This window comes from Embiotoca jacksoni, unplaced genomic scaffold, assembly GCF_022577435.1.
Source record: "Embiotoca jacksoni isolate LCO1_2020_lvr unplaced genomic scaffold, fEmbJac1.0.p SCAF_22, whole genome shotgun sequence".
Classification (NCBI taxonomy): domain Eukaryota; kingdom Metazoa; phylum Chordata; class Actinopteri; family Embiotocidae; genus Embiotoca; species Embiotoca jacksoni.
Genome location: NW_027185363.1, coordinates 10,541,148 through 10,554,189, shown reverse-complemented (window position 1 = coordinate 10,554,189; position 13,042 = coordinate 10,541,148). Strand labels below are relative to the sequence as shown.

At 41.6% G+C, this 13,042-nt stretch overlaps 2 protein-coding genes across 2 annotated transcripts in view; both read right to left on the bottom strand.

The window, feature by feature from the left end:
* epb41l3b (erythrocyte membrane protein band 4.1-like 3b) overlaps window positions 1-5,917 on the bottom strand; it is a 52,627-nt gene extending 46,710 nt beyond the window's left edge. The window contains exon 1 of the mRNA XM_069157899.1: window positions 5,800-5,917. The gene's annotated coding sequence lies outside the window, so the exon portion shown is untranslated. The remainder of the gene's footprint in view (window positions 1-5,799) is intronic.
* A 1,874-nt stretch (window positions 5,918-7,791) lies between these two features.
* Window positions 7,792-12,741, bottom strand: LOC138203185 (transmembrane protein 200C). Its single transcript, XM_069157893.1, has 2 exons — window positions 12,650-12,741; window positions 7,792-9,751 (listed from the first exon to the last, which is right to left on the bottom strand). The coding sequence occupies exon 2, from the start codon at window positions 9,716-9,718 to the stop codon at window positions 8,144-8,146; it is 1,575 nt and encodes a 524-aa protein (XP_069013994.1). The 5' UTR covers window positions 9,719-9,751; window positions 12,650-12,741; the 3' UTR covers window positions 7,792-8,143.
* Between the last annotated feature and the right edge of the window lie 301 nt (window positions 12,742-13,042).

The window sequence follows — 13,042 nt, the reverse complement described above, 5'->3', positions numbered from 1 at the left end:
GAGCATTCCCTCCTTGTTTCCTGCTTGTAGGAAGCACATCTTATCTTGAGAAATCATAAAAGTGGTGTGCACTTCTAACCTTTGGAAAGCTGCAGGCTAATGATTCGAGTGATTGTGGATGAGACAGCGTGTCGCATGTGGTGGCAGGAAAAAAAAGAAAAAGAAAACTGCAGCAGTATTTAAAATCACAGTTCCCTTTTAGAGCTTTCTTTAGATCAGTATCAGAGGAGAACGATCTGAATAGCAAAGTGTCCTGTGCAGAACAGGTAGTGATAAGATGGAACAATTTTTATCTTGACAACATAGTCCAAACCAACAGTACATAATGTGCTCATTAATCGTGCGTTTTTTCTAATTCTTGCTATCACTATGTGCAGTTTTTTAATCTATATCCATGAAAATATTTAGCTGTAAACCCAAATTCACAAACATAAGTATATATATATATATATTGAAAAAAATGAAATATCACTTCCAGATTCCTTAAAGGAATATTGTAAAACTTTGGGAAACAAGTGTATTTGCCTGTTTTCTGAGAGTTAGATGAGAAGATTAATGTTACTCCCATATAGGTTAATTTATAAAGCTGCCAGCAGCCGGGTAGCTTAGTTTAATATAGCACAAAGATGGGAAACAGGATAAAACAGCTAGCCTGACCAAAAGACCAAAAGTAAAAAATACTTTGACCAACATCTCTAAAGCACCCGAATTAAGACATTATACTGTATCTTGTGTAAATAGTTCAAAAACCATTTGGTTTGTGCTAGACTATTTCCTCAAATTTTTCTTGTTGAGATAGCCAAGAAAGAAGTGGATTCTTAAGGATGAGACATTTGTTTTCAGGGCTGCTGGTAGTAACAGTTTACCTTCGGACAAAGCCAGGCTAGCTGTTCCCCACTGCTTCCAGTCTTTGTGCTAAGCTACGCTAAGCAGATGGGGGCAAAACTTTATGGTCTTGTCTATCACTGCAAGAACATGAATAAGACAATTTACCAAAAATGTTGGACTATGATTTTAAATATACTGAATGTAAAGTGTTTTCTGTGTTTCGTTGATGAAAAACTGACAATGGGTAAAATGTGGTCAAGCTATATTTCAAACAACGCTCATGCTTGTTCTTAGAAAAACTCTAGATTTTTTGGTCAGAAACTAAAGTTCCTGCTCGATATCCCATTTGAGGAGGAGTTGAAAGACTAACCTCTTTGCTCCACTATAAATAAGCTGTGACAGTCAAGGTGCTGTCCTGGAGGCCGCAGCTTTAAGAGGCAAAGACGGTCCGGTACTGCTCTCCACTGATCAGGCAGCGCTGGGAGATAACAATACTCCCAAACAAGCTTATCGCTTAACTCAACAAGATTGAATCATAAATGTTATCTCTTCCGGTCCACCGAAACAACAGCGCTGGGAGATAACAACACGTGTCGTTGTCGGCTCACTTCCATTGAATGTGAATTAAAGGAACACCTGAGAGCAAGAAATCTGTGTTGAACGGCCTCATTTTTCATCTTACTCTTCAGTCTGATAGTCAAGTCAGCGAATTTGTTGATGTAATTTAAACAGTGAGCTTTCAAATACATGATGGGCTAATCTACGACGACTTTTCACCACATTTAGACTCACAATAAAACAGTTGTTTTCTACTATAAATTGGTCAAATGAAATTTGAAAAAGACTTTGTGGGACTGCACATATAGATTTTACTTAAAGTAGTTTCAAGGAAATAGGAAACAAAATGGCAAAAAAAAAATGTAATTACATTTAATTACATGTAATTACATTTTTTTTTTAGGGCTAAAGGTGATGTCTTCAAATTGCTTGTTTTGTTTGATCGACAGACCAAAAAACAAAGATATCCCATTTATAGTGATGTATGGCAAAGAAAAGCAGATGATGAAATTTGGATGCAAACATGGTGATTTGGGGAGGAGGAGGAGGGAGGCGGGGGGAGGGGGTCTGATCTGTTGTTCAGATAAAAACAACACTTTTGAATATGCTAATGTCACTTTTTCTAATGATACAATTAATGAAAAATTAAAACAAAAAATTGTCAAATTTATTCATATAGGTGGTTTTATTTTGAAATTTTTTTGTTTTCCTAATAGTATAATAGTACAACAGTAATCAAAATAGTACATTGCTTTCTAATAAGTGAATGTAATGTGATTCTGGTTAGAACATTTTATTTACGTTGTCAAAAAATGTAATGTTTACAAATGCTTTTAAGAGGTAAGATTGTAAAATGACCTACATTTATAATTCAATTTCAATTCTATTTTGATTAATTAAGGCTCGCCTATCTCGCTCATGCAGGGCTGTATGCGCATCCGGAGAAGTCGTGGGTGTAACGTCACAAATTGCTTGGCTCAGCACATTTAATACAAAGAAAGTGCACACATATTACTTTATACCAACCTTTACGATTCTTATCGCTAAATCGTGATAATGGCGGAGATTTACACACTATTACTTTTAACCTTTAACCCTTTTTTCCTGAGTCACACACATGGCCCCCCCTGGCCTTTGTTTCATCACACACGGCGTAATGAGTCACAGCATCAAAGAGCAGCAGGTAAAACAACGTCTGCTCCTGCAGCACAATGCAAGCGCCATTGATCATGAACTGAACTGACAGAAGGATTGATTTAAATTCCCAAGATGAATAGTCAGAGATAGTCTTCATCACTAGCAACATTACATCAAAACAACCGCAGGAAATCTCTCCTGTATGACATGAATGACTCATTCTTTGAGCTGCGGAAATTCAATTTAATCTTGTTATGTCATCCTGTGTGAGGTGCAGAAGTGCCAAAGAGGAAGTAAGAAATTGCATAACATTTAAAGGCAATCACCTCTCCTGATTCTGATTGAAGGACATTGAGGTCACATGATGATCTCTGATGGGAACATTCAATCATAACATCTTAACGATATTGTCAGACTTAATACCTGATGACATACAGTTTTGGGACATATGCTGCATTCCAGTTCAAGTCAAAATGTGGAAATTCCCGGCTGCTTGCCCGTAATTACAACCTTCGTGTGTTTCCGCAGTCCAGCTTGGAAAAACCAGGCCAGAAACATGGTCATCCACAAAATGTAAATACTCCTTTCCATGCTACAGCTGGTGTCTCATCATTTTTACAGTATTTATGACAATGTTTACAGGATAGTCTTTAAGTGCAGCTTTCCCAGTTGGAATTTTTGCTGCCAAACCACATGTTGTAAGAAAAGAGAATCTTGGAAAGCTCTTGTGTGGAAATAATGCATTTCCACCATAAAGGCCCTGAAAACTTTGCATTTCAATAGTTTTCTTACTCTGGCATAGTTCTGCATGAAAACCTCTTTTTTTTCTGCCAAAGTTAGAACAGATTGGTTGTTTAAAATGGGAGTTGTCAGGATTTCTTTCAGTTTGAAAAAAGGTGTCGCCACTAAACTATGTGCTAATCAGGTTTAAATCAAAGTCTGATGACATTAAAAGGATTGTTTGCTGACTATCAATCAAATCTGCTCAAAACAAATTTACACAGTCCTGATGAAGAGACAAATTAGATGAGATTTTGAGGGTTAACATTTGGTAATTAACAGCCCTCTTTACCTGATTTTAGCATTTAAATTGCCTCTCGTTGATGTTGTTATAGCAACAATGTATCAAGTGACCATATGAAGACAATGTGACAATGTGAAAGTGATGCTTGTAGTGAAGAACCTCGAGATAATTATCCCCTGAAGCTCCCTGTGGCTTTATGGAGCTTTATAGTCGGTTAAATGTCTAGCTGTCAGGCGTATTCACTCTCAAGGCTTGTATAACATCATTATATACTGCAATAGGCAGCTTTTCTCAGTAGAAAAAAAGCTGTAAAATACCCACTAGAAACTACCTGCTCAGCACTAAAAAGTAAACAGACAAATTTAGCGACTAGCTGATGAACACAGAGCCAGACGTTCCCTTCAGGAGCTGGTAGAGACCAAAAACAGAGCAAAAAGAGAGAGGATATTGGGCTTATTGGCTGGGTGGTTTGACGTATGACTCCAAATGATCCACTATAACTGTTGGATATGTAAATAGTTGAAAAGGTGATTACTATGTCCTTGTTATATCTAGTAGGTCCCCAAATGGCCAAAAAAAACGGTTATCGCAGTTTTATAATTTTTTTTATTTTAAGGTTTCAGGGGCTTTTCAGTTGCATAGTTGGGGAAGTTAAACATTTTTGAATTTGATTTTTTTTTTTTACAACACAGTATGAGTTTTAGTTCATGGCTTAGTGAGAGAGTTTCGACTACTCTGGAGAACAATTTTGAAGAGCCATCAAACATTTTTCTTTCTGGGAATCCTTTGGCTTCAGCTCTCCGCACAAACAATTGTAATTTATCCAAGACACAAATGGAATAATGACACAACACTACCTTCTCTATGCTTGTGTTATGATATATAAGAAATATATTTTGCACACTGGGTCTTCTTAAAGACAGGTCACGGTGACAATAAATCTCCGACCTCAGCAAATTCAACCGATCATCCATAGTAACGTGTCGGGCTCTACACGCCGTCACCATCCAATGAACATGATGCATCCCACGGACTTTGCCCGGCCTTATCTCCCTGGTCCTGCACATTCACCTTCATCATTCATAAAGCTGATAAAAAATACTGAACCGTAAAAACGGCCACTATAAAATGCACCATCCCATTAAATTTATATATCTAAGAGATTAAATAAGAATTCATTCCAGCCATATAGACCTCTAGGATATCAGGAGATGAATGTGCCATTCAGAGTCGATAAAAGAGAAGATTAGAACAAAGAGCTCTTCCTTCTTTGATTCATTCACATTTCTATTTTAGGGAGAATCTGAACGGAAACACATGCTGTGACAACTTCCCATTTCCGAACTGAGTGCCTGTGCCCAGCAAACTTTTGATCAGGTGTGTGTGTGTGTGTGTGTGTGTGTGTGTGTGTGTGTGTGTGCGTGTGTGTGTGTGTGTGTGTGTGTGTGTGTGTGTCAAGAAAAACAAGTTTATGCTTTCTCAGCAGTTGTGAGAAGGAATGAGCTCAGGAACCTTTTCAGAAAAAATGCTGATAGTTTATAGACAAGTCAACATGACAGAACACAATAAGGACATTTAAAGATTCGTCAATCAAAGTGTCCTATGCAAATTCAACTGGTTTTGTTGTTGATGTTGTTGTATTTTTAAATTCAGGAAAGTAAAAGAAGTTTTGACGTGGTTTCATTTTCAACAGCTGCTAATTCAACATTTGCCGTTCTCAGTAATGTTAAGATTTTCAAAATAAAGCAGAGCAAAGTAGTAATTCATCTTATTAACACTTAAAATGAATGTGCTTCGTGTTTGACCCCTTAGAAAAGCAAATGTGGCAGCTCCTTTAGATATTTTCCGTTCAGACACCAAAGTTTTGACTGTACTTATCGTGTCCTTAACTACCGTATGTGGACTTTCTCTTTTTGTGTGTCACGCTTCCCGCTTTTGTGAATGAAAACTTGTACTCACCATTTCACAGTCCGTGTCACCGGGAAAGCAGCAGGTTGACGTCGTGGTGGAAAGCCCGGTGGTTGCAACAGAAACACGAATACAAAAACATGAAACAGAACAATAGTGTGACGATAAATCTTTGATCATACGCTGGGAATTACGCTTTCCAGATGTTAGAAACGCCAAACAGCAGTTTAATGCTGCGCAAAGTATGCAAAGCGTCTTAATTCACTATCTCTTGCTTGTAAATTTCTCGGCTCTGAACGCCTCACAAACTGAAATAACACATTAAATACATGTGAGCACTTTACCTGAGTCTTTAGAGAGGAGACACAAACTCCCCCAAAACAGCAGCTGTGACGTGGGTGCGTGTACGGAGACCAGAAATCCCGACTTTGGGGCTCGTCCGGGTGCAAAGGACCAGACACCTGTAAGCGCCTGCTTTGCCAAACCTTCCCAGAGACGGACCGAGGTAGCCCCGCCCCTCCTGCCTAAAAAAAACAACTCCGGCCCCCACGGTACTACTAAAACGAGGCCCGCCCACGACAACGACTCCTTGCAGCATAGAGCCAGCTCCCCCTGTTGGCAGCTTGCAGTAAGAGGGGATGTGACTGATCACATGATGTCACATGACCACTAGATGGCCACGTTGTGGTGAGCTGCACTGGATCCTCCTGTGATGAGTCTGCAAACCAAGGTCAATGTTCAGGAAAGATAAGTTGGAGGTAGTGTCGAACAGCATGCACTGTATTCTGTATTCATAATCAGCGGTGGGACGAGTATTTATATCCTTTTATACAATATTTCAATTTGCATTCACACCAATACAAGTACAAGGTCTGCATTCATGTTCGGTAAAATGAAAGAATTATGAGTAAAATAAACTTAAATGAATGAAAAGAGCGAAGCAGAAGGGCCCTTTTTCTGTTATATCTTTACATACTATACTGTATTATATTGTTGGATTGTTTTTATTTATATTTAAAAAGCATTTTAGTGTTGCAGTTGGTGTACGTGGAGCTCATTTTAAATATTGTTCCTTCTATTCATTTAATTTAGTAAAACTATCATATATTTTTCATGTAAAAAGTAACTATAACTGTCAAATACATGTAGTGGAGTAAAAAGTGCAATATTTTCCTCTTAAATGCAAAACAGTATGATAAAAATGGATGTAAATGTTAACATAAATGAGATGTATGAAGTAGCACAAAACAAAAGTACTGAAGTATCTGCTACAGTGCTTGAATAAATCTACTACTTCAGCTTTTTCAAACTAAAAGCTTCTCAATGATCCTTGTAGATTTAGATAAACACTTTTTAAGGTAGACGACTATGTGGGATGTATTTCCACTACAGGATGTACCAAAGTAGCTTCATATGTGGTTAAAACACACAAAGACGGGTGACAAATTTGTGGGAAGATCTGCACAAAAAGTGGGTGAAGAAACATGGAAAAAAATAAATACAGATGCTTCTATAAAAGGTGTCGCTGGAGGTTTTGCGGAGTATGAAAATGATTTTCACACAACCAAGCTAAACAGCAAAATTGTAGTTTGTGTTCGACACTGCTCTTCTGTACCTTTGTTGGCCAAATGATTTACCGAGGCACTTTTTTCCCCATTTAATTTGTTTCCCATTTAAATCAAAAATCTGCTAACTTCCCCTTTTAGTACTGAAGACAGTTATTAGGAAGACTGTTGTAAAGGGCACGTATAGTTCACCGGTCCCACTTCAGTAAGCACAGATAATGCAACATCAATACCATTGCAGTGCTTCCCAGTAATGAGAAGTACAGGACAACAAAATCCATACAATCTGTAGGTTCGCCACACACTAAATCACTCGCACTCCAAACTTCTTTCACTTTTTAATCTTTTTAATTTTTCTTGATGCAAGTAAAACTATTCGGAGCAAACAAACTATTGAGCATTCGCTGCATTTTATTTAACATCACACGAGGACACCTATTAGACCCGACGACGGAGGTGTTACAGTCAAATTTATTCAACCATGTATGCGTCATATAAACAAGTGTGCACGTAGGGGAAGACCTCGTCCTTAAGGTCCCGATCCTAAACCAAACGTCTACCTGAGATTCAATTCAGTTCACCTATTCACGTGGTATTCACAGAACAATGCAGAGGAACAAATCTAGACTATTTAGGTTTCTGTGGCATATGTTGATGCTACAGTACAACATGTTGGACGGCAGATCTCAGTGACAGTTTTGGCAATTCTACAAGCTACAATGTTTGCCCTACTCTTATACAAAAAGAAAAGTTCAAACTCATTAGATTAGATTTACTTTTCTTTCTTTTTTATGTCGTTTTTTTTTTTTTTTTTTTTACAAATCTTTACTAAAACTCCTTACAAGTCTTTAGTATTGCTCTTGCTACATTGAAAAAATAGAAAAATTACATCTGAATATTGAGCCGTTGAGCTGTGGGTGTGGTTTATTTATAAAGAGCCTTGCTCTTGAGTGTTCATGGCTATGTTTCAATAGTCCTTAGCTGCTCACTCTCCATGTTTCCGTTCCTCTGTGACGGCCGGCTTCACATCAGCAGAAGAAGGTATGAAGCAAAGAACAAGACATCAAAGAGTCTTTTTTTAAGAGGCTCATCAGCAAAAAAAAAAAAGAAAAAGAAGAAAAATCTAGGACTCTGCCGAGGTGCTGGGTGTCACCAGATTGTCCTCTCCCTGAGCTTCTTCCTCCGCTGCCGACGCTGCTGCTGCTGCGTCCGTTGCTACTTCCTGTTCGGTGGCCACTAAAGAAGTGTCTGTGTCGGGGGCTTCGAAGGATTCGCCCACCAGGTCAGTCAGTTTGATGTAGCCCTTGCTGTTGGAGCGCTCCAGACGGGGGCAGCTGAAGCGCCTGGCTCTGTCGCCTTGACGACACGCAGACACAGACAGGCTGCAGCGGCGCGCGGACCTAGGCTGATCCGTGAGGGAGTTGAGCGACATCCGTGACCCCATCGCCCTGGCAACAGGGGAAGGAGGGGACAGCTGGGTCCACTGTGGTTGCGGCAGGGCCTGCGGCGCCCCCTGTTCCTTAGCCGTGTCTGCGGATATGTTCTCGTGGATCTGATGGGGCGGCGGGGAGTCCATCACCGACGCCTCCTTCGGCTTGCCGTCCGTCTCGTCGGTCTGGCTGCTGCCGGCCCGTCCTTCCTCACTAATGTTTTCGGCCACGGCCTCGATAACCACCTCTTCCTCTGTGCGCCCCTCTGCCTCCGCTCTCTCCGACTCCTCCACCTCACAGTTGTTCAGTTTGATCACAGGGAGGGTGAAAGCGTTCACAGAGGACGTGACGATGGAGGTGGTCTCCCACTGTCGGGGCTGTGGCGCCTGCTCGCTGCTATTGCTGTAGTCTTTGTAGATGCTGTAGACAGTGTCCGTGAAGGTCTGGACATCTCTGGACCAGCTGCGCGGCCTGCTGGCCAACGAGGAGCGTCGGAATACCTCATCGCCATCCAACTCGCCCTGGAAACCGTGGATCCCGGTGGAGGGCCAGGAGCTGCGAGTGAGCATCCCGCTCGCAGGGAACGAACCCGACGGGCCCTCGGCGCTCCTCGCCTGAGTGTAGTTCACCAGGCCGTTCAGAGGCGAGTACTCTTTCGACCGGATGCTGTGCAGATCTATCACCGTGGAGTAGATATCTCTCAGGTTAATGATTTTAGTTTTCTTGTCTCGGTTCTCATGGAGGACTGCGTTGGCACAGATGAAGAGAAAAATGCCGATTCCCATCACCAGCGGTCCGAAGACTTTGAGATTGTCTGAGTACAGGTAATTATCCAGGAAGTCACAGAGGAAGCCACAGTTAGGGGAGGGGTCGGGGACGCTGCTGTTCGAATGGCTCTGGTTGAATCGATTTTTTTGGCCAGAGGGAGGCTTGTCTCGGGTCAAGTTAGAGGAAACAGGCGGACTTTTGGAAAAGCTTATCCTGTTGGCGTGGTACGCTCCAGTTCTGCGGCGCTCCTGGTACTGCTGCTGGTTCTGGCTGGGCCAGTAGCCCAGTACAGCCATGGAAATCCCAACCATGAGAACTATAACTCCAACACCGGCCACCAAACCGGCCGGGGAGCAGAGGTTGAGCTTGCCCTTCACCACCACCACGTCGTTCTTCTTCTTTTTCTTCGATTTCCGCTTCCGTTTGTTCTCCGCTCGGTTTTTGGATCGGAGCGAATCCTGGCGCCTGTTCATGCGCAGCAGGCCACCTGTGGCTATCATGGTGGCAACTGGACAGCAGGCTTGTCACTCAGTCTGCGAGAACACAAAACAGAGACAGAAAGATGTTCACTATGTACAAACAACCAGATGCCACACAGCAAAGATGTTGTCATTGATTTAGTTGGATATCTGACTAATAATAGGCCTCATGCACCCTAAAACACAATGTAAAAAAAAGTTATCTTAGTTTACCAGAAAGACCGGAAACAAGGGAAAAGGTAGCGTGCCTTCGTCCAGAGATAAGAAACTCTGCCGACCAGTAACTCTAAAGCTTACAAATGAAACCAGAATGTCTCATTTCTATAATCCAAAATCCAAAGAAAGTAAAGTTTAGGAGCAATAATTTACTATTTTACAGAGGGTTGTGTGCTCGGCTGTTTCTTGGCCGGGGCCAGTAACATCCTCCGGTTGCCTGGCAACTTGTCTGGTCCATAACACCCCCAAAAACAATGAATTCTCGTTTTGACACTTGTGATTTTTACAAAAACACGAGGCATAACATGCTATTTATTGAGTTTTAGAGGTTCAAGTAGTTTCATTTTGTTACCTTTGAATACGGGAAGGTTACCTGCTTCTCCCTTTCCAGTAATTGTGCCTAGCTAAGCCATTCAGCTCCAGGTATATATATACTGTTCAGACACAAGAATGGCATTTTGTCACAAAACTCTCTGCAAAAAAAATCCTTTAAAGGTGTAAAAATGTTATTTTAAAATCTCTTATATTTGATTGTAGAAATACTAGTTCGATTTTGGGGGAAAAATTGGTACAAGAAAAGGGAGAACGGGGGTTAATGGGGCCCATTGCTCATATCGGCCCACAGATCTCCCAGAGGTTTAATCCAGCCCTGCATTAGAGATTATCCAACAGGTACACTGCACTAATCCAGCAAAAAGCAAATGCAATATTGGCCATTAGGTGGAGACTGAACCAAGCGATAGCAAACATCCATCAGCTGCTGCTGAATCTGAAAATACGATGATGTAAGCAAAACAGAGACAACTAGCCAAGTCGACAGCGGAGAACAAGAAGAGCTATTTGTCCCCATTCAGCTGTACTGGTGCGATATCAGCCCGTGAAAATGTAATGTGTCCAGACAGCAGGCCAGCAGGCATGTTTTCTCCACCTCACTCGGCTTCTCCTCTCTCCTACCAACACGCTCCTTCCTGCTTTCCACCCAAATCCATCTCACCATCAACCAATGCAGCTGTGTGTCAAGATGACAGCGTCCTTCACATGCAGCTCATCACAAAGGCAGACACCAGCTATTAGCTCCTTGTTTATACACCAACACAATCTCTGCCATGTGGGATGTTTGCATTTTGGGTTTCGTTTTTTTTATTTTTTTTATTTTTATGATTATGCGGTACATATAATAGTAGAAACTGTGTCCCAAAGGGGGCAAAGAAGCCATCAGACATCTGATGAGTTTCAGCCACATATGGTGACTAAAAATCGGAGGATGATTAATTAGACTGATATTCAATTTGACTAATGACGCCTAATTGTGTATGTTTTAGTGCTCAGGTTCATGAATAACTTACACAACAAATTCATTTCAGAGCAGCAATTAATAAGACGTTTTCAAACGTTACTCCGGGTGTTGCTCTGACTAAAACACGCGGGCAAAATAATGATATAATCAAGGCCCTCGACATCCTTTTATAATTCAAGTTATTACAGGCAGTTCCCACGGAAAGTGGAACACGGAGCTCTGCACCTGAGCTTCAGCAAACACCACGCCGGTACTCAGCTGCTGTTTATAGCGACTTTCTCTGGATATCACATCCAATAACCACTCAAATGCCTCCTGGGCGAGAGCAAGTCAACCTGCACTAAAACAGATAAAGCGTAGGCGGACCTCTCTCCATGTTCGGGGAGAGAAGGGCAGCGGTAACGTGGACCAGAAGTGGGTGTGGACAAGTCCGATTGTGTCTCTGTCTGCGGTGCTGAACAGGAAGCTGCCAACTCCTTCGGGTCGTCTCCCAAAAAAAGCTGCTCGTCTGGCGGCACGGAGAGAGAGGAGGGTGGTCTGAACGCTTAGTCCGTCCGGGCTGCGGGGGCGCATATTTTCGCGCAATGTTGCATGAGTAATCGACTGTTGACATTACGGCGCATCTGTTTCCCTTCTGTTGGAAAAAAATCCCGTGAAGATAATACGAGCTGCTGTGGAGCTGGAGGTGCCCTGAAAATGTCCAGAGCCACGGCGACGCGTCTCGCGCCAGCACAAAGCCAAACACGGTATTTTTGGGTCTCGCAAGGTGCTGGCAAGATGACAAACATCCATACCTCTTCCACGGCCTGACGAAGCCCATGCTTTCATTACCAACACTACAACTCAGAGCCGTGTGGTAATAATTACACCCCTGAGTAAACCATTAATGTCTCCACTGCTCTGGCTTACCAACTTATGAGAAATGGATCACATCACGACCGTAAAAAAAAGTTTAACCAAATAAAGACATTAGCCTTTAAAATATTGCTATTCTCTATATTTTTCTCTGTGTCTATCCCACATTTGAAAAATGAGGCATCCTATATGTACCAAAAAAAAAAAAAAAAAAAAAAAAAAAAAAAATCGAAATATCTTCATCAAAACACGACAAAAATCACCATTTCAATCTCGAATAAAAGTAAACGGACAGAAGTGCGCAGTGCTCCAAGTCCAACGCCTTCCTGACATCAAAACTCTTCCCCGTCGATTTATTCAGGACCAAAAATACTCTCAAACTAAACCCGTGTGTCAAAGACTTCCCAAACCTCGTTCTACATCGATACAATGGAACCAGATTCGACAATAAAACACGAGAGAAGCACAGAGTGTTCAGCTGGAGGAAAAGGCGCAGCAAATAACTGTTGGTTATTAAAATAATAATAATAATAATAATAATAATAATAATAATAATAAAGATCATAAAACAGCGTGTCTCTTACCAGCAATAGTGGCTTGACGATCAAACATCTTCAAAGGCGCACTCCTCGTTCAGCGGTGCCTGCCGTGGTGCGCCACTTTGGTGCCAAGGCTGGAAGAGTGGCTTCCAGTTGAACGCGGATTCACAATCGACCGGCAGGGGCGGGCCAACCGCATTTCCATTGGTAGTGATTATTGGGCAACGTGAAAAACGAGGTCTGCTCAGCACATTTATCATACTGCATGTTCTTCTCCAAACACTTCCAGTTTTTTTTTTTTTTTTTTCGGTTTTTTTTTTTCCCCCAAGATTTCTTACCCATTTACAGAAACATTATGGACTATGCCAGTTGCGTTTTGCCACTCTGCACAATAGTTTGGGAATTTTTATGACAAAATCAGGCCACTATTTGCATGGG

What these genes read in the sequence shown, in the direction of transcription:
- LOC138203185 (XM_069157893.1), bottom strand. Translation starts at nt 9,718, where the DNA reads ATGATAGCCACAGGTGGCCTGCTGCGCATGAACAGGCGCCAGGATTCG.